Raw genomic sequence first — 20,768 nt, 5'->3', positions numbered from 1 at the left:
GTGGAGACGGTCAGAAAGGCTTTCTTAACTCTAACAGGTCACACTGGTTTGCTTCTTTCTTCTCTTAATATTTTGTCAGAGGGCTGGGAAGGTGGCTCAGTGGTAGAGCGCTTGCCTTGCATGCTTGAGGCCCTGGGCTCGATTCCTCAGCACCACATAAGCAAAAAGAAAAAAGCCAGAAGTGGCGCTGTGGCTCAAGTGGTAGAGTGCTAGCCTTGAGCTGAAGAGCTGGGGGACAGAGCCCAGGCCCAGAGTTCAAGCCCTACAACCAGACCCCTCCCCAAAAATATATATATATATTGTCAGAGAACTTCCCTTGTGATGTGAAATTCAACCTAACTTATCTCAAAATATAAAAATCAGGGAGTATTTGTTGTAAGTCATGACAAGTTCACATGTATAGATATCATCACATTAGGTATAGAACCAAGGCGAATGATCTAACAACCTGTGTTCGATCAAAATCTGACAAGAAGAAGTATGGCTGCTTTAGCTCTCTGATTCCAGAACAGCACAAGAGCTAAAAACTGGAGTCTGAATTCAGGGTCTTGTACTTAGTAGAAAGGTGCTCTACCACTTGAGCCATTTCTTCAGTCCAAGGGCTAAATATCTTGAAGGTACTGTTGACCCAAATGAACTAGTAGATCACTGAGTATTGCTTAATAGTCACTTAGCCTAGACATACTGGGACTAGAGAACAGCCATATAATCTGAAGAGTATACGAATTCTGCTCCTCTTTCCCCCACCCAATCTCTATCCTCTCATTCCACGTCTGCTCTGTTCTCTCATAAAACCCAGGTATCCCTGGAAAAAGTAATTCATTAAGTCCATAGGACTTTGGTACATATGAGGGTTTTACTATTTTTTTTCCTCTATAGCTGGAGAAATTCCATTAATAAAAAGAGCCCTGGAGGGCAAAAAGTAGAGAGGGGAAGGGGGAGGTAAGGGAGTACAAAGACCTGTTTAACGATACCTAAAGCATCTATCAGAAATACATAAGGGTTTGCTAAAATGGGTTAATTAAAAATGCATAAGGGGTTACTAAAATAAAATTAGTGAAGATAAAAGTATTGTTTAATAGCAGCAAACCTGACCTGCTTTCTTAAATCTGTCACTGTATAAAAATCCACAAGATCTTCTTTAAGATTTTCTTGTTTCGAAAGGAAAAAAAAATAAAAGGTAATTGCATTTTAGCAAAGGTTCTGTCCTCCCAGCAAAGCCAGCGCTGCCCCTGCAAACCCCTCACCGTAACCCTTGATGCTCCTCTCCTGTCCGCCTTTAAGTGCCAGACGAGTAAGCAGTCTGAAGCGAGGTGTCAGTGATCAAAATGGGAAGCGAGTTGGAGCCTAAAAGTGGGGAGTCAGGTGCTAACTGTATTCAGCATGATGCCAAGATGGCAGTGCTTGTGTGTGTGTGTGTGTGTGTGTGTGTGTGTGTGTGTGTGTGCGTGTGTGTGTGTGTGTGTGTGTGTGTGTGTGTGTGTGTGCATGTGTGAGCACCCATACACATCAGTCCTAGAGCTTGAACTCAGGACCTAGTGCTTTCACTTGGCTTTTACCACTCAAGGCTGGCGCTCTACCACTTGAGCCACATCTCCACTTCCAGCTTTTTAGTGGTTCATTGGAGATAAGAGTCTCACAAGCTTTTCTGCCCAGGTTGGCTTCAAACTGTGATTTTCAGATCTCAGCCTCCTGAGTAGCTGAGATTATGGGAACCACCAGTTGTTTGTGGCCTTCATTTTTTTTTTTTTTTTTTGCTGTCAAGTTGCAGTCAGGGAGCACAATACTCTCTAAGGTCCTTTAGTTTTTAGCGATATTTTATCTGTCTGTCTATCTGTCTGTCTGTCTGTCTGTCTGTCTGTCTGTCTATCTATCTATCTATCTATCTACCAACCTACCTACCTACCTTAGGGCCTTAAACTTTGGCCAGGGACTAGCCTTGGATGATGATCTTCCTACCTCTGCTGCTGCTGCTGCTCCTCCTCCTCCTCCTCATTTCTTTTCTTCTCGGTCATGGGGCTTGAACTCTGGGCCTGGGTGCTGTCTCTCAGCTCAAGGTGAGCACTCTACCACTTGAACCACAGTGCCACTTCCGGTTTTCTGATGGTTTATTGGAAATAAGAGTCTCACAGACCTTCCTTCCCTGGGCTGGCTTCAAACTGTTACCCTCAGATCTCAGCCTCCTGAGTAGCTAGGATTACAGGCGTGAGCCACCAGTGCCTGACTCTTCCTCCCTCCCTCCCTTCCTCCCTCCTTCCCTCCCTTCCCCTCTTTCTTTCCTTTGTGTGCCAGACCTGGGACTTGAACTCTGAGCCTAGGTGCTGTCCCTTAGTGTTTATGTTGTTTGTTTGCTTGCTTGCTTTTTGCTCAAGACTAGCATCCTACCACTGGAGCTATAGCTCCACTTCTGGATTTTTGTGATTAATGGGATGTAAGAGTCTGGTGGGCTTTTCCTGCCCAGGCTGGCTTTGAACTGCGATCCTCAGGTCTCAGCCTCCTGAGTATCTAGGATGCCAGGCGTGAGCCTCGGGCCTGCACCCTCCCCCATCTCAGGCTTCACATTGTGGTGGCAATTTGTCATTGTATCACTGAAGAGCTGTTTTCCTCCTAGGTTAGGAGTTCCAACACCAGGTCAAGGCCAGCTCCCAAGAGTGGTGTTTGAGCAACTGACTTGAGAAAGACTTCTGGGATCAGAATGAATGAGAAATGGGTTTCCTTGCCAAGAAGGGTGGACAGAGGCCGGGAGGCATGGAGGAGAGGAAAAGCCAGTTTGCACCCAGGCTGGCGCAGGCCGGTGGCAGGGTGAGGAGTCTGGGTGGGGTCTGCACAGCTACCTTTTATTGGCTGCTAACTGAATCTGTGCTAAGCACTTAGAGACGTGATTCATTCCATCCTGGCCACCTCCCACGCGGCCAGGACCATGATTAACCCCCTCTCCAACAATGGGCATGAGGCTGAGAGGGAGAGCATTACCTCAGGACACCCAGATCGCACAGGGAAGCCAGGACTCCAATCAAGAATATTTCCCTGTTGGGTGCTGTGCCTGATGCCTGTAATCCCAGCTATGCTGATCTGAGGCTTGCCATTCAAAGCCAGCTAGGCAGGAAAGTCCATGAGACTCTTACCTCCGATGAACCACTAAAAATCCAGAAGTAGAGCTGTGACTCCAGTAGTAGAACACCAGCCCTGAGCAGAAAAAGCTCAGGGACAGTGCCCAGGCCTTGAGTTCAAGCCCCAAGACAGACAGACAGACAGACAGACAGACAGACAGACAGACAGACAGACACACACACACACACACACACACACACACACACACACACACACACACACACACACACACACCGAGCTTCTTCTGGACATGGAGCTTCATGCCTGAATCCCCAGTAACTCTGTAGAGATACGGAGCCTCAGTATTCAAGGTAGTCCAGGCAAAGTTTGAGAGAGCTCATCTCAATAAAAGCTGGGTATGGTGGCATGGACCTATAATCCCAGCTTTGACCAGGGTGTGGCAGGAGAATGGTTATCCGGGGCCAGCTCCAGGCAAAGACTTGCAGCTCTATCTGAAAAATAAGTAGGGTCATGGCTCAAGTGATAGATGCCAGCAAGCTCAAGGCCTTCAGTTCAGACACACTCCCAAAAAAAAGCACCAGCATTTGTTTGGCCCTTTCCAGAAAGGGGTGTATGTGTGTGTGTGTGTGTGTGTGTGTGTGTGTGTGTGTGTGTGTGTGTGTGTGTGTGTGTGTGTGTGCGTGTGCCCGTGCACAGATACTGGGGCTTGAACTCAAACCCTATTGCTTGACTTTTTCCTTCAAAGTTGGCACTCTACCACTTGAGTCACAACTCCACTCTGGCTTTTTGCTAAGAGTCTCATAGACTCTCTTGCTTGGGCTGGCTTTGAACTTCAATCTTCAGATCTCAACCTCCTGAGTAGCTGGGATGGCAGGCCAGAGTGTCTAACTTCACATAGTCTCAAGTCAGAAACTAAGCTGGTGTAAGAAAGGTCTTGTTGATGGAAAGGGGGGGGGAATGGGAGGATCAGCACTGGGAATGTGGGGTTCTCTGGGAGTGGCTGGGAAGAAATCTCTGCCCAGAGCCCCTTCTCTGCCCCACATCCCTGGCTGATGGAAGTGGGGCAGGCTGGGGCCTCAGGAGCCCAGAGTTCTGCTGCAACCCGGAGCTGTTCCTCAGAGACGAAGGAAGGGGAGGGGAGGGGGCTTCCATGGGGAGGGGAGTATGCTGGAGTGATTGACAGGCCTGACACAATGGGCGGAGCTTCCACAGCCCCTGTGTCTGCCCTTAAGTGGGACAGTAAGCCAGGAGCTGGTGGCTCACACCTGTCATCTTAGCTACACAGGAAGCTGAGGTCTGAGGATCAGGGTTCAAATCCAGCCTGGGCAGGAACGTCCATGAGACTCTTGTCTCCAGTGAACCAGCAAAAAGCTGGAAGTGGATCTGTGACTCCAGGGGTGGAATGCCAGCCTTGAGTGGAGAAACTAAGTTAGACAGCATTCAGGCCTTGAGTTTGAGTCCTGGCATGCGCGCACGCGCGCGCGCACACACACACACACACACACACACACACGCACGCACAACAATCTCCCAGAGCGGCGTCCAGTTGGATGGGCTGGATCTGCCCTTATGACTACCATTATTTTCCTCATTACCACGAGCACCATTATTATCCTCATTACAGCGGGCAGAGGGCAGGGGCGGGAGGCGGGAGACGGAGGCTGCCAGGGCAGGAATGGTGTTTACCCGCCGAAGAGGGTTTGGACGGGACGCGCTGGGGTGCGGGCGTGGGGTGGAGCCGGAGAGGCATTGAGAAAGGCCCGTGGAAACTGGCCTCTCCTACCGCAGTGATGGATTCCAGCGATACGGACGGGCCGACGGGAGGCCCGGGGAGGGGAGGGCTGAGAACCGAAGCCGCCATACCTGCTGGGCAGAGGGACGAGAGCTGGAGGTGGTGACTTGAATTCTCCACGTCAGGCGAGGAGCAGGGTGCTGACAGATGCCTTCTGACCTCTGGTGACCCCTTCTGTGCCGGCTCCTGGAGGGAGGCTGGGCCCCCGGGGTGTGGTAAATCCTGGGGTGCTCCTCCCCTGTGGCAGCCCTGAGCTCACCGTGCATTTGCAACATGTGTCCCTCCATCCAGGTAAACAGGATGGAGACCTGGGTCAGGGGTCCCTCCCTTAGACTCTCCCTCCCACTGTCCGTTCCCTCCCTCCTTCCCCCCCACCTCGAGAGCTAGCCTGCCCAGCTCACCTGGCTCCACACCCAGCTTTCTCCATGACGGGGCTGAAGGGTAAACTGAGGCATGGCCACCACCAATCCCATGGGTCTGTCGCCCCATGTCCCCGGAAGCCCCATGGCAGAACTTGAACTCAGGCCTGCAACACCCGATCGGCTCTCTGTCACTTGACGATACCATGGAATAAGAAAGCAGCCATCTTTGGGGGGTGCCCTGTGGAGGGGCCCCCTACCAACTCAGACCAAGAGGGGCCAAGCCTGGCTCCCTGTACCCTGACATGTGGTTTACCTAAGATGGGGGTGTCCCCTTTAGATGGGCTCTCCTCTTTCCCTCTCTGGCTTGGGGTCCCATCTGCCTAAGTGGGACCTCTCCCTCTGATTGTCCCCAGCTGCCAGCCTCTGGGGACCCGGTATGTGGCTCCTCAGCTGGTCCCCACCCCACCCTGTGCCCCAAATTCTTAAAGGTTGGGTAACAAAGAGATTTTTTTGTACTCACCTCATCCCATTCCTTCTGTCCCTCCCCGGGCCTAGTGCGCCCTCTCCCTCTCTCTCTTTGTCTCTCTCTCTCTGTCTCTCTCTCTCTCTCTCTGTCTCTCTCTGTCTCTCTCTCTGTCTCTCTGTTTCAACACTCTCAATTAGGACTCATTACCCTATCAGTGGCTGGGCTTTGAGTCACAGGGAGGAGGGACCCAAGGCCACCCAGCCCTGTCAACTCTGTCCCCAACCAACAGTATAAGGGCAAGTGGCAGGGAACCCACATTCTAGAAAGGACCAGAAAGGGCTGTGCGTTTCCAAGGAAGGCTGAGGAAGAGAAGGCCCAGGGGGGCGGGGGAAGAAAAACCAAAGCTGCCTGGGGAGGCAGGGAGACGATCAGGGGTGTGTGCCTGAAGGACGTGGGGATTCTGGGGGGAGAGATGCAGGTGTGGGGGTCCCTGGGCTGGCTCCTGCTAGCCCTGTGTCTGGGCAGCGGGGCGGCTGGCCCCCTGCAGCACGGGGGCCTGGGCGAGGCCATTAGCCATGGAGTTGGGGAAGCGGTGGGTGAGGGCGCGGGCCAGGCTGCCAGCCAGGGCGTGCATGAGGCTATGGGCCAGGGAGGGGGAGACGCCGGCCGCGCGGGGCTCCAGGGGGCGCTGGGCCAAGGCGCTAAGGAGGCCGCCAGCTCAGGGGTGCAGGGGGCCCTGGGCCAGGAGCACGGAGGCCAGGAGCTGGGAGAAGCTGCCCGCAGCCTTGGAGAAGAGGCGGGCAGACAGGCAGAGGACATGATCCGGCGTGGACTGGAGGGGACCCACCACTCTGGGGTGTGGGTGAGTACCCCAGGGGGACCCCGGGTGGGGTTGGGAAATGGTTGTCAGGATCCCCGGGTCTCGGGTGGGAACGCTTTCTGCCCCTGGCATCTGTCCCTCGTCATTCATGAGTGGATTTGCTCTTGGGGTGCCAGTCCTGGGGCTTTGAACGCAGGGCCTGGGCCCTGTCTCTGAGGTTTTTGTTTGAGTGGCTTAAGGCGGGCGCTCTACCACTTGAGCCACAGCTCCACTTCTGGCTTTTTGCTGGTTCATTACACCTAAGAGTCTCGTAGACTTTCCTGCCCTGGCTGGCTTCGAATCTCGATCCTCCGATCTCAGCCTCCTGAGCAGCCCAGTGGGCGAGCCGTGGCCGCGAGAAGCCCCATGTGCCGTTCTGTCTTTCAGGGCACTTCTGGAGGCCATGGCATGTTCAACTCACAGGGCAATGCTGGGGGGCCCTGGTCCCCCTCGGGGCAAGCGCACCCTGGAAGCCCCCAAGCCAGCTTTGGAACCAACTCAGCGGGCGGTTCCTCCAGCCAGGGGGGGAACGCAGGAGGGTCGCTCAACTTCAGGACCAACGACCAGGTAAGGGGACGCTCCTGCCTTCCCTTCAAGCCGCATGGCACCCCCTGAGTTTTGGGGTGTTCTCTGCATCTCAGATTCCTGTCTTCCCCTTTCCTGCAGGGAGCTGTGGCGCAGCCCGGCTATGGCTCTGTACGAAGTAGTAGTTCCGAGGTAAGGGGGGGGGGGGTTCTGAAGGACAGAGACAGCCATGGGGTTGGGAGGGGGGGCTTGGCAGGGTGGGGGAGGGGAGAAACCCAGGCTGCAGCCTGGCCATGACAAAACTGTCACCTCCCCCCCCCCCAGTGCACCAACTCACCGCCATCCGGCTCCGGGGGCAGCTCCAGCAACTTGTTGGTAAGGGGGGGGGGGTCCCCATGGCACCCCGCGCCCAGTGGGGGCATGGGCAGGGGGGCCAAGGCCTTGATGATCTTGGCCTTGGCCCCACCGTCCCGTCCTCCTCTGCCCCTCAGGGAAACGGTGGTGGCGGGGGAGGCAGTAGCTCTGGTGGCAACAGCCACGGCGGTGGCAGCCACGGCAGCGGCGGCCACAGTGGCCAAGGTGGCGGCAGTGGAAACAGTGGCAGCAGCGGCAGCAGCGGCGGCAGCGGCGGTGGCGGTGGCGGAAGTTCTGGGTCCAGCAGAGTGAGTCTCGTCCCTCAGCTGAAGGCAGGGATGGGGTGTGTGTCCTGGGGGTCCCTGTCAAGGAGGGAAGTTCTGGGGTTCCCCGGGAGCCACCACAGTGCCAGTGTGGCTGGCCGCAGTCAGCCATGCCCCTCTTGGGGCTCTGTCCTCCCCTCTTTGCTGTCCTACTCATCCACCTGGGCAGGGCAAGCTTCCCCAAGAGCTGCCCTGTCAAGATGGGAAAGTTCTACCTGTTGTCTTACCTTGATTCCGGGCTTGATCAGCCTGTCTGAGCAGGGTGGGGAAGAGGAAGGAAGGCAGGTAGAGAAAAATACCAGGGCTGGGAAGGTGGCTTAGTAATAGAGAGCCTACCTAGCATGCATGAAGTCCAGAGTTCGATTCCTCAGTATCACATACACAGAAAAAGCCAGAAGTGGTGCTGAGTGCTAGCCTTGAGCAAAAGAAGCTCAAAGACAACGCCTAGGCCCTGAGTTCAAACCCCAGGACAGAGAGGAGGGCCAACGGGGGTCCACAGGTAAAGAAGGTCTAACAAAGGGCGTGCAAGTACAAGTTAGCCTTTAGCATAAGGCACTCAGGGACAGCACCCAGGCCCTGAGTTCAAGCCCTAGGACTGGCAAAAAGACAAGAAAAGGAGGTACAGAAAAAAGGGGGGGCAACTGGTCCCAGCTTCCCTGGGGTCTGTGGTATTAGCAAGAGAGGGGGCGGTAATAATGAGAAGTAATCTTTCATGTGCAGTCTCTTGTACTAATATCTTTCCTCCTCCATCTAGGACAGAGAAACTCCTAACTGTGATACGTCCTTTTCCGTTTCCAGGGTAAGGATTTGGGGGACCCTGCCCCCCACATCTGCTTTTCTTCTGTGAGGGGTGGTGAGGAAGGGCTGGGGCAGAGCAAGCTCCTGCCTGCCCCCTGGTGGTGGATACTGATAACGCGCCTCTAGAATACGAGCTCCTGCCTGCTCCTGGTGATGGATGGTGGCATGCACACTCGTGTGTGCGCTTCTGTCTGCCCCTAACCTGCCCCTGGTGGTGGGTGATGGTAATGCACCACTAGTGTGTGAGCTCCTGCCTGCTGCCTGGTGGCAGTGGTAATGGGCCTCTAGCGTATGAGCTCCTGCTGGCCCCTAGTGGTGGGTGGTGGCATGCAGCATTAGTTGCGCTCGCTTCTGTCTGCCCCTAACCTGCCCCTGGTGGTGGGTGATGGTAATGTACCATTATTGTGTGTGCTCCTGTCCGCCCCCTGGTGGCAAGTGGTGGAAACATTGTGTGTGTGTGTGTGTGTGTGTGTGTGTGTGTGTGTGAGAGAGAGAGAGAGAGAGAGTGTGTGTGTGTGTGTGTGTGTGTGTAAACCTCTGTCTCTCTGTGAGAGATGGACAGGACAAAAATTCAGATTCCCCAAATCTCAACATTTCCAAACGCAACCAGCCACACCTGGCACTCTGCTGTTCAGGTAAATGCCCCACCCCCAACCCCCACACACCTTAGGCAGCTGAGGAGGTCACGGAGGGTGGAGAAGAGGGTTGGAACTTGATGGAGGGTCTCCTCCACACAGGCCTGGAACTCAAGGCCTGGGCACTGTCCCTTGGCTTTTTCGAACAGGGCTAGGACTCTTATCATTTGACCCACAGCTCCTTCTCCATCTTTTTGGTAGATAATTAGAGATGAGAGTTCTCACGGACTTTCCTGCCCAGACTGGCTATGAACTGAGACCCTCAGATCTCAGACTCCCGAGTAGCTAGGGTGACAGGTGTGAGCCACCAGCTCTGGCTTGAAAATTGGGTCTTTTTTTTATAAGTCCTTTTAAAGATGGGGGCTCTTGTTTGTTTCTAGGGAACTGGTTCTGACTCCTCAAGCAGTAGCAGTGGAAATAGTGGCAGCAGCGGAAGCCGAGAAACTAGTGGCAGCAGCGGAAGCAGAGAAAATAGTGGCAGCAGCGGAAGCAGAGAAAATAGTGGCAGCAGCGGAAGCAGAGAAACTAGTGGCAGCAGCGGAAGCCGAGAAAGTGGGAGCAGTGGAGGTGGTGGAAACGGTGGAGGAACGGGCAGCATGAGCAAACCTGAGGTGAGTGACCAGGAAGGGAAGGAAGGTGGACATCAAAGTCTCAAACTCTGAAAGAAAAGAAACCGGGCTTAGCAAACCTTGGAGGCTGGGGGGTGTGGGCTTAGCTGACAGTGGTGGTTGCAGCTACTGAAAATATTTCCCTTTGGGGGCTGGGTGCAGTGGCTCATGCCTATAATCCGAGCTATGTGGGAGGCATAATTAGGCCAGGCTGGGACAGGGAGTGGGTGAGAAACTAGCTAGACCTCATCTCAACTGGGTGTGGTGGCTCATGTCTGTAATCCCAGCTCCCCAGATCCAGAATCTACCTCTCCAGAGGCAAAGGTAGAAGGTTTTGGGATGGAGGCTGGTCTCAGGTTTCAAAGTGCAAGATCTTATCTGGAAAAAGAAATTTAAACTGGGGGTGTGGCTCGGGTGGTAGAGCATCTGCCTAGCAAGGGTGAAGCCCTTCTGAAAAGAAAAAAAGCTGCCTTTTAGGGGCTGGGATTGGTGACCCAGAAAGGACTCAAAGTCTCCCCTTTCCACAGTGTGAGAATTCAGGGAATGACGTGTGGATGGCCAAGGAACCTGGGAGTCAGGTAAGGACCACAGACCCTGGCTTATGACTGCCCAGTGCCCGAGTCACCAGGTCCCCCCCCCCCCATGCCTGAGGCCCATCTCCAATCAACGAGCAGGAGGGCCCATCCTAAACATGGAATCCAGAACACCAGCTGTCAATCAACAGCAAGAGCAGGGCTGGTCCTAAACAAGAAATACAGAGCACGAGCTGTCAATCAAGTCTTTCTCTCACTTTACATCCAACTGGTGCTGTGAGAAATTGCTGGGCTTGGAAGATTGAGGTTCAAAGCCAGTCTGGGCAGGAAAGTCCATGAAATTTTTACCTCCCATGAGCCAGCAAAAAAAAAATCCAGAAGTGGAGGTGTGACTCAAGTGGTAGAGTGCTAGCTAGTAAAAACGCTAAGGGACAGTGTCCAGGCCCTGAGTTCAAGTCCCAGTGCCAACACACATGCACACACAGGAGGAAGAGAACTAGGGGAGAGCCAGATGCTTTGGGAGAATTTGGGGCAGTTTGTACAAGTGAATTTAACAGACAGGGATTGGAGGCATGGCTCAGTTGATAGAGCACCAGCCAATGAGCAAAAGCAGCAGGTCTGAATTCAAGTCACAGGTCTGAAAAAAAAGAAAGAACAGACAGACATTGTCCCGAAGCTACTCATGTGGTCTCTCAGATGAGAGCTGGGCACAGATCTGCCAGAGAAGATGGGCTGCTGCCCAGCGAGGAGCTCCTCTGGGGTCCCGGCACCCCCAAGTCACCCCGTACCTGCACCCTGCCGTCCTGCTGTCCCTCCTGCTCACTTCCCACTCTCTGTCCCCCTAGGAAAGCAAAGAGAGTGGTCACCCCCTGGGGAGCTCACAGAATGGCCATCAGGTGAGCCAGGGGACAGGAGGGACCCTGGGGCACAGGGTAGAACTCCAGGCCCAGGGAAAAGAACCAGAAAAATCCTTATGGCCTTCCTTCCTTCCTTCCTTCCTTCCTTCCTTCCTTCCTTCCTTCCTTTCTTTCTTCCTTCCTTCCTTCCTTCCTTCCTTCCTTCCTTCCTTCCTTCCTTCCTTCCTCCCTTCCTCCCTCCCTCCTGTCTCCCCTCTTTCTTTTCTTTTTTGCCAATCCTGGGACTTGAACTCTGGGCCTGGGCGCTGTGCCTCAGCTCTTCAGCTCAAGGCTAGCACTCTACCACTTGAGCCACAGCACCACTTCCTGCTTGTTTATGGTAATTAATTGGACATAAGAGTTTCACAGACTTTCCTGCTTAGGTTGGCTTTAAGGAAAATCAGTCAGGTCTCCATGTCCCAGATTGACCCCTGGAAAGCCAGTGTTCACAGAACATGACAGGGTATAGAAGTGGTATTTGAACCCCCACCTTTGAACCCAAAGTACATGACTTGTAGCAACTCCACAGGAACTGAGTTCAAGTACATCACACACACACACACACACACACACACACACACACACACAGAAGCATCATCCACCCAGAAATGTGGTCGTATAAGACTCAGTGCATAGCACACAGTAGGACCACACGTGAGCTATGCTTATCATTTTCAGTGGTGCTATGAGGACAGGAAGAGGCCAGAGCTAGGAAGGGGTGGGCGGAGCTAGACTGTGCCAATCACTCCAGGAAGGCGGGGCTTGGGTGGGGGCAGCAGGGGCTGAGTGAGGGACGGCATAGCTGGTGTCAGATGTGTGCCCCCTATTCGCATGGTCACCAGCACCCCCTTCCTTCACCCAGGGCCAAGGGTCCAGTGAGGAGAGTGGAAGAGGTGACACCTTCAGCGGACTCAATACAGTGGTGAGTTCAAGTCTCAACTACCTCAGTGCCAGGCCCACTCTGCCTCTGACCACCATCCTTCCTGACCCTGCCTCAAAAACACTGGTACTGGGGCTTGAACTCAGGGCCTGGGTGTTGTCCCTGAGCTCTTTTTTTTTTTTTCCTCTGCTCATAACTGGTGCCCTATCACTTGAGCCACAGCTCAATTTCTGGAATTTTGCTGGTTTGTTGGAGATCAGAGGCTCCCAGACTTTTCTACCCCAGAATGGCTTTGAATTGTGATCCTCAGATCTCAGCCTCCTGAGTAGCTGGAATGCAGCCACCGGCTTCTGGCTCTATCCTGGCCTCTTGCTCACAAAGTGACTTCTTACCCTCCTGCCTTTTCTGTATGTTTCCTCAGAACTCTCCGAAGTCTCCCGGGCCCTTCAACTTTGACTACTTCTGGAAGGTGAGTCTCACACGATTGTTCTGGGGTTCCTTCTTCCTTTGGAAAACTCACGCTGGCCATGGCCCTACAGGGCCAAGTACTTTCATTTATTTACTTGTTTGAATTCAGGGTCTGGACACTGTCCCTGAGCTTTTGTGCTCAAGGCTAGTGCTCTACCACTTGAGCCACAGCTGAAGTCTGGCTTTTTGGTGGTTCACTACAGATAAGAGTCTTAGTGACTGGCTGGGAAGGTGGCTCAGTGGTAGAGTGCTTGCCTTGCATGCCTGAGGCCCTGGGTTCGATTCCTCAGCACCACATAAGCAAAAAGAAAAAAGCTGGAAGTCGTGCGCAAGTGATAGAGCACCAGCCTTGAGCTGAAGAGCTGAGGACAGCGCCCAGGCCTAGAGTTCAGGCCCCACGACTGGGCCCAAAAAATTAAAAATTAAAAAAAAAAAGAGTCTTAGTGACTTTTCCACCCAGGCTGGCCTCTATCCTCAATCCTCAGATCTCAGCCTCCTTAGCAGCCAGGATGCTGGGTGCTGGTCACCAGTGCTCTGGCTGGTGACCAGATGTTTGGACAATTCTTTCTGTTTCTCTGCAGAACTTAAAATCCAAGATGGGCTTCATTAACTGGGATGCTGTGGACAAGGTGAGCCGGGAGGGAAGAAGGCTTCGCCTCTGCTCCAGCTTGGGGAGGGAGGGGGCCAGGAATCAAGGCTCAAATCGATCCCAACCACTTATGGAATGTTCTTGAGAAGATTTCGGGGCCATCAACCCCAGCTGGGCCATCTGGACTTGTGCAGTGATCATGGCAGCCTCAGGTCCCTGTGTACCTCAGAAGCACCATTCCTACTCCCCTGCCTTGCCTCAATGTCCCCCCCCCCAAAAAAGAAAATGCCATCTTCAAGCCTCCTTTTTTGTTTTTGTTTTTGGTCAGTCCTGGGGCTTGAACTCTGGGCCTGGGCGCTGTCCCTCAGCTCTTCAGCTCAAGGTGAGCGCTCTACCACTTGAGCTACAGCACCACTTCTGGTTTTCTGGTGATTCATTGGAAGTAAGAGTCTCATGGAGTTTCCTGCCTGGGCTGGCTTGGAACCATGATCCTCAGATCTCAGCCTCCTGAGTAGCTAGGGTGACAGGCTTGAGCCACCGGCGCCTGGCCTCTAGCTTTCTCTTAGAACACTTTTCTTTTTGCTCAGGAGGAGGGGATAGGAGCCCCCCCACACATTAACCCTACTTAAGAGTCCCCTCAAGGGTCAGGCACCAGTGGCTCATACCTGTAATCCTAGCTACTCAGGAGGCTGAGGTCTGAGGATTACAGGTCAAAGCCAGCCCTGGCAGGAAAGGCCGTGAAATTCTTATCTCCAATAAACCACCAGAAAACCAGAAGTGGCGCTGTGGCTCAAGTGGTAGAGCGCTCACTTTGAGCTGAAGAGCTCACAGACAGCGCCCAGGCCTAGAGTTCAAGCCCCATAGCCAACTACAACAACAACAAAACACTCTCCTCCAAATGCTCAGCCGGAAGCCAGCCATGGTGCTTCTCCGCCTGTCTCTCCTCCATTCTTCCGTCTCCGCTGCTGTCCTGGGTGGATGGGTGGGTGGATCAGGGGTCAGAGAGGCACTGGAGATGGGGTTTGAAAAATGGGGAGGTCTGGGTCCCCCAATTCTCCTATACAGATGTCCTGCCAAGGAAGGGGACCAAGAGAAGACAGAACATGCCTGTGTTTTGGGGACTGGGGAGGGGGGGGTGAGTTGGGCCTTAGATCAGTGTGGCCCTTACAAACAAGGCTCCCCATTTTTTCGTTCACAGGGTCACGTCCCGTCTCCCAGCACCCGAGCTCTGCTCTATTTCCGCCGACTTTGGGAGGTAGGAACTGTCCCCCTCTTGCAACAACCTGGGGGGTGGTCCTGGATCATCCCTGCCCCACCCCCCCACCATGAATGCCTTCTTTAACTGCACCCAGCCTGGCCATCACACAGTGACTCCATGGGGCCTCTCCCCCAACACCCCAGAGCCCCAAACTCTCTCTAGCTTTTCCCACCCCTATCCCCCCACCAGGAACTTGAACTCAGGGCCTGGTGCTGTCACTGAACGTTTTTTTTCCACTTGAGACTAGTGCTCACCCGCAGCTCCATTTCTGGCTTGTAGTGGTGCATTGGGAGATAAAGAGGATCATAGAATTTCTTCTCCAGGCTGAGTTTGAACTATGATCCTCCGATCTCAGCCTTCTGAGTAGCTGGATTACAGGCATGCGCTACACTGCCTGGTTCAAGATTGTCCTAGACCCTCTCAGTTTTCTGGCTTTCTGAGAGACTGCTCACCTCTCCTCCCTTCTCCCTTCCAGGATTTCAAACGCAGAACTCCTTTCTTCAACTGGAAAGAGATTGAGGTAAGACTGTAAAACTTTCCATTCTGGGAAACTGAGGGTCAGGGCCTTTGGCTTATTGATTCTGATGTTCTGGCTTCTTCCCCTCCCTCTTTTCTGATCCACCTCCTTGCTTTGTGCCACCCGAAATAGGTGGGGTGTAAGAAAGCCTGAGAGTCATGAACAAGGAGTGTGGGGATAAAAAACCCAAGACAGCTAGGTGCTGGTGGCCCACACCTGTCATCCCAGCTACTCAGGAGGCTGAGATCTGAGGATCACGGTTCAAAGCCAGCCCGGGCAGAAAAGTTTCTAAGACTCTGAGACTCATCTCCAATGAACCAGCACCAGAATTGGTGCTGTGCTGTGGCTCAAGTGGTAGAGCACAAAAAAGAAAGAGAAAGAAAGAAAGAAAGAAAGAAAGAAAGAAAGAAAGAAAGAAAGAAAGAAAGAAAGAAAGAAAGAAAGAAAGAAAGAAAGGAAGGAAGGAAGGAAGGAAGCTCAGGGCAGCTCCCAGGTCCCCAGTTCAAGTCCCAGGACTGGCATAAAAAATACACACACACACACACACACACACACACACACACACACACACACACACTAAAACAAACCACCCAGAAAGGTCTGGTGAGCATGTGTAGCTGAGCTGTGGAGTGAGCTCTTCTGTCCCTCGGTGGGGGGCAGGGGGCGTGGTATCGGCCTTGTCCACGGTGGGGTGGATGTGGGGCGAGGGCGGGCAGGACAGAGGTTGCGCACCAGCGCTGGGGTTGCCTGGATCAGAGGACCGTGACAGCCATGACAGGGCTTCTTTCTCCGCTCAGGACACAGACGTGGTCTCCTTACAGAAGAGGGCCGGGGGTGCTGAACAGGTGAGCCCCCAGGCCTTGCGCCCACCTAGCCCTCCTTCTGCACGTGGTCATTGTCCCAGCTGCTCAGGATCAAGGTTCAAACCCAGCCAGGGCAGGAAAGTCTGTGAGACTCCTGTTAAGCAGCAAAAAGCTGCTGTGGCTGTGGCTCAAGGGGTGGAGCATCATCCTTGCACGACAAGCTCAGGCACAGGGTCCAGGCCCTAACTGCAAGCCCCCAGAACTGGTACCATGCGTGCACATGCGCGCGCGCACACACACACACACACACACACACACACACACACACACACACGCAAGGGTTTCAGAACATCCAGCTGGCCTCAAATCCACAAATCTTTCTATTCCTGCCTCCCAAGTAGATGGAATTAGAAGTGTGAACTACTATGCCTAGCACTCCTACAACTGCTTTCCAAGAGGAATTAGCTTGTTTTTTTTTTCCAGTGCTCCATGGCACCCTTACACACACCTCAACAGAAAAGGCTGGGCATGGTTATGTGCACCTGTCATCCCAGCTATGGCAGGAAGTATAAACAGGAGGATTGTAGTCCAGATTGGCTCAGGTTTTAAAAAAGGAATAAAGCAAGACTGTATCTCAAAAATAGCCAAAGGAAGGGCTGGGAAGGTGGCTCAGTGGTAGAGCGCTTGCCTTGCATGCATGAGGCCCTGGGTTTGATTCCTCAGTACCACATATGCAGAAAAGCTGTAAGTGGCACTGTGGCTTAAGTGGTAGCACACTAGCCTTGAGCTGAAGAGCTGAGGGACAGGGCCCAGGCCCAGAGTTCAGGCCCCACAACGAAACCCCCAAAAACATAGCCAAAGGAAGAGGTGGTAGAGGTGTGACTCAAGGCATAGAGCATTTGCCTAGAGAATGAGAGGACCTGAGTTCAAACCCTAGAACAGCCAAAAAATAAGTTCTGGGCGCCAGTGGCTCATGCCTGTCATCCTAGCTACTCAGGAGGCTGAGATCTGAGGATCGCAACTCAAAGCCAGTCTGAGCAGGAAATTCTGTGAGACTCATCTCCAATTAACCACCAGAAAAATAAAATGGAAGTGGCACTGTGGCTCAAGTGGTAGAGCGCTAGCCTTGAGCTGAAGAGCTGAGGGACAGCGCCCAGGCCCAGAGTTCAGGCCCCATGACTGACAATAAAAAATAAAAACAAAAATTAAGAAAACCACACATGAATAGTGAGAGCAGTTTCAATGTGGGCAGGGAGGGCGTATCCCAGAACAAAGCACCTTCAACTCTTCCCCTTCTTGTCCCCCATAACCACAAGTACAACCAGCAAGCATACGCCTCTGACAAAGGCCAGCAGAACTCCATGAAGGCACCCCCGAAGGTGAGTCTGGATCCAGCCTTGTTTGACACATGGGTGCCCTGCAAACAGCTCAGAAGGCAGCAACTGGCCAGGGCTCTTTAAAACGGCTGAAAGAGCTGGGCACGGGTGGCTACACCTGTCATCTTAGTCAGGAGGCTGAGAGTGGAGGATTGCCATTTGAAGTCTGAGGTCTGTAGCTAGCCTGGGCAGCAAGCAATCTGTGAGACTCTTGTCTCCAATGAACCACCAAAAAGCAGAAAGTGGCACTGTGGCTCAAGTAGTAGAGTGCTAGTTTTGAGCACAAAAGCTCAGGGACAATGTCCAGTCCCTGAGTTCAAGTCCCAGGGCCAACACACACAAAAAAGTTGTGTGTGTGTGTGTGTGTGTGTGTGTGTGTGTGTGTGGTGCAGCCATGGTACATTGGTGGGAGGGGGGAAGCTAAATCCTTTTAGAAAGCAGTTGTAGGAGTGTCAGGCATAGTAGTTCATATTTATCATTCCATCTATTGGGGAAACATGGGTGGATTTGAGGCCAGCTGGGGTTAAAAAACCAACAACAACAATGAGATGCTATTTCAATAAACAGGCTTAGTAGCACACACTTGTAATGTCAGCTACGTTAGAGACAGAGAGGTAGGAGGGTTGCATTCTGAGAGCAGCCTATGCAAAAGCCTGAGATTTTGATACATACATATATATGTGGGGCTGAGTGTGCAGCTCAGTGAGCCTAACAAGCTGAATGAGAGCTTGAGGCCCCAGCGGCTGAGGGAGGGAAGTACGGATGTAGTGAACACGTGTGGGTGTCCATAAGAGGCCAAGATCTGTGGGCTGATTCTACCTACTCAGCAGCCAGAACGCCACCAGCCTGGATCTCTGCAGGCTCGGGCCGCGGTCAACCTCGTCTCCATGAGAAAATGTTCTCAGCATGACCAATGGGTGGGGGATAGAAATCCATAGTGAGGCTGAGGCCACACACAGAGCCCATCACGGCTGCTGTGGCCCCGAACAACCTCCTCTGCTCTTGTCTTACAGGGAGGAACCACGCCTTCTTCCTCGGTGAGTATGTGGCTGGGGACAGAGCGGGCCTGAGGCTGGAGAGGGAGGAGGGCAGTCCACGTCCATTCTCACCTGCCCTCCGCCTCCTTGTGTCCCAGGCATCCCAGGCACAGCCTGATGTGCTGAAGTGGCTGAAGTTTTGGTAGGTAAGTGCTGGGCCCGGTGGCTCACGCTTGTCATCCTGGCTACTCAGGAGGCTGAGATCGGAGGATCTTGCTTCAAAGCCAGCCTGGGCAGGAACAGCCGTGAGACTCTTATCTCCAGTAAACCACCAGAAAACCAGAAGTGGTGCTGTAGCTCAAGTGGTAGAGCATTAGTCTTGAGCTGAAGAGCTGAGGGACAGCACCCAGGCCCAGAGTTCAGGCCCCACGACCGACCAAAAAATAAATAAATAAATAAAGAGGAAAGAGAGAAAGAAAGAAAGAAAGAAGGAAGGAAAGAAAGAAGGGAAGAAAGGAAGAAAAAGAAAGAAAGAAGGAAGGAAGGAAGGGAAGAAGGGAAGAAAGAAAGGAAGAAAAAGAAAGAAAGGAAGGAAGGAAGGAAAGGAAGGAAAGGAAGGAAGGAAGAAGGAAAGGTTACCTCCAGCCAGGCCTGCTATCCTAGCTAGTCAGAAGGCTGAGAGGAAAGTCCCAGAGAGTCTTATCTCCAATGAATCCACCAAAAGTGGAGATGTGGCTCAAGTGGCTGAGTGCCGGCCTTGAGCAGAAAATCCCAGCCCCTGAGCTTGCTCAAGCCCCAGGATGGTAGCAAACAAGAGGGGGGAGAGGGAGGGAGGGCAGGAGGGAAAGAGAGGGAGGGAAGGAAGGGAGGGGAAGGAAAGAAGGAAGGGAAATAAAGAAAAAAAGAAAGGAAGGGAGAGAGGGAGGGAGGCAGGGAGGGAGGGAATAAAAGAAGTGTCACCCCTGGGGCCTTGGGGCCCTTGCCGTTTCCTGGGGCCTGATCAGGAGTGATCTGAAGTCCGAGGGTGCTCTGGGAGGCCCAGACCCCAGACTCTACACCCAGGGCCCCAGGCCCATTTGGGAAACAGGATTGAAAGGAAAATGGAACCGACATGGCAGAGTTCTGAGAAGCAGGGTGCTGAGTTGAGCATGGACCGGAAGTGGGTTGGGGAACTGGAGACACGGATGGCACTGAGGGGCCAAAGGTCCCGGAAGAGGCCCTGGCAGTGCCAGGGGCTGCTGGTTATCCATCAACCTGGGGGACCACAAAATTTGTTTTAGTGGAAGGGAAATAAAAAAGAGGGGAACCCAAGGTGGATGGAGGGCGAGGAGGGGGACAACAAAGAAGTCTCTGGAGCACTGTCCCCCCCAGACACCCCAAATCTGGGTGAAAGGTAATTGAAGTCTCAATGTCTCATTTGATTCCCCCCCCCACTTTTTTTTCCTCCTAGAAAATTCTTTCCAGTCACCCCTGAGGCCTGATGAAAGTGCCCCTTTCTTCAAGGAGCCTGACTGGGTTTCCCCCAGACCCTCCCAGCTGTGGCAGCCATTTTGGGGGAGGTGCTGACATCCCCCCATCTGCTCAGCTGGGGACTGGGGCTCACAAGATCCTCATTTCCCACCACACCCCCACCCATCTGATGTCTTCATGTCATCATCGGGTCCCCAACTCTGTGCTGGTTTAGAAGGAGAACCCCACCCCCACCCCAGCCCGCACCCCTACTTCTCTGTTTCCCGGTGGAAATAAACCAATGACCTTTATTTCCCTAGAACTTTCTCAAAGTGTGTGCTTTAATTCTCCACCGGAGGCCTGGGGCTGGGCGGAGGGGACACTGCCATCTCCCTGGGGTCACAGCAAGCACAGAAAACACACACGAGGACTTGGGGTTTGAGTTAGAAGTAGTGCTATGCCTCAGTTTCCCCGTGAGATGTACTATCTGTAATGCCAGGCCTGTAGCTCTTGGAACAAGCAGGAAAGAAAAAGAAAAGGCAGTCACTCCAGTCAGGAGTTTGGAGTATAGAGGGTGTTCAGTGAGAGGAACAGTCAGGGAGTTTGGGGGAGCAGAGGGAAGTAGGGGTACATCCAGGCAGGGGAACATACTCAGGTTTTAGGTTTGGGGGTGAAGTTGGGTGCATGTGTTTAAAGCGTTGGGAGGATGGGGAGTCACATGGAGGCAGGGGGTGAGAGAAGACAGGATGATTTAGACACCATCTCTATATCAATGGGAAGAGTCTGCGTCTTACACCTGTAATCCCAGCTACTCAGGGGGCTGAGATCTGAGGATTGTGGTTTGAAGCCAGGCCCCCCGGTAGAAAAATTGGGGGGAAGAGTCTTATCTCCAAATGAACCACCAAGAAGGTGGAAGTGGGGGTGTGGCTCCAACGGCAGAGCACCAACCTGGAGTGGAGGAAACAAACGAAAAGCTAAGCAAGAGTGTGTGAGTCCCTGAGTTCAAGTCCCAACACACACACACACACACACACACACACACACACACACACACACACACACGGAGTAAATGAGAGAAATCTACCTCCTCCCCAATTGCCTCAATCAAAAGCCAGTTTGATTAAACCGATGCCTGCCTGGGAGGAAGATGAGGGTTCTGCTCTTCCTCCCTTTCTTTGGGTCCTTGACAATTTTCAGTGTGTGGCCTTAGGTGGCCCTGCAGTACCAC

At 53.2% G+C, this 20,768-nt stretch overlaps 1 protein-coding gene across 1 annotated transcript; it reads left to right on the top strand.

The window, feature by feature from the left end:
* Window positions 1-6,030: 6,030 nt before the first annotated feature.
* Window positions 6,031-19,833, top strand: Dmkn (dermokine). Its single transcript, XM_069999018.1, has 19 exons — window positions 6,031-6,554; window positions 6,939-7,118; window positions 7,218-7,268; window positions 7,401-7,451; window positions 7,568-7,738; window positions 8,508-8,552; window positions 9,567-9,797; window positions 10,322-10,372; window positions 11,173-11,223; window positions 12,086-12,145; window positions 12,525-12,572; window positions 13,153-13,200; window positions 14,359-14,415; window positions 14,894-14,938; window positions 15,733-15,780; window positions 17,055-17,117; window positions 18,128-18,151; window positions 18,250-18,297; window positions 19,542-19,833. The coding sequence occupies exons 1-18, from the start codon at window positions 6,165-6,167 to the stop codon at window positions 18,295-18,297; spliced, it is 1,662 nt and encodes a 553-aa protein (XP_069855119.1). The 5' UTR covers window positions 6,031-6,164; the 3' UTR covers window positions 19,542-19,833.
* Window positions 19,834-20,768: the final 935 nt, after the last annotated feature.

The sequence above is a fragment of the Dipodomys merriami genome, unplaced genomic scaffold, assembly GCF_024711535.1.
Source record: "Dipodomys merriami isolate MVZ:Mamm:240054 unplaced genomic scaffold, mDipMer1.0.p SCAF_52, whole genome shotgun sequence".
NCBI lineage: Eukaryota > Metazoa > Chordata > Mammalia > Rodentia > Heteromyidae > Dipodomys > Dipodomys merriami.
Note: the sequence above shows the minus strand (reverse complement) of the source record. Positions and strands in the feature narration are given on the sequence as shown.

Bases quoted from the DNA above. Each gene is read 5' to 3' on its own strand.
- Dmkn (XM_069999018.1), top strand. From the start codon at position 6,165: ATGCAGGTGTGGGGGTCCCTGGGCTGGCTCCTGCTAGCCCTGTGTCTG. The intron at 8,553-9,566 runs GTAAGGATTTGG...GTTTGTTTCTAG, and splicing joins CGTCCTTTTCCGTTTCCAGG to GGAACTGGTTCTGACTCCTC. The intron at 17,118-18,127 runs GTGAGTCTGGAT...CTTGTCTTACAG, and splicing joins CCATGAAGGCACCCCCGAAG to GGAGGAACCACGCCTTCTTC.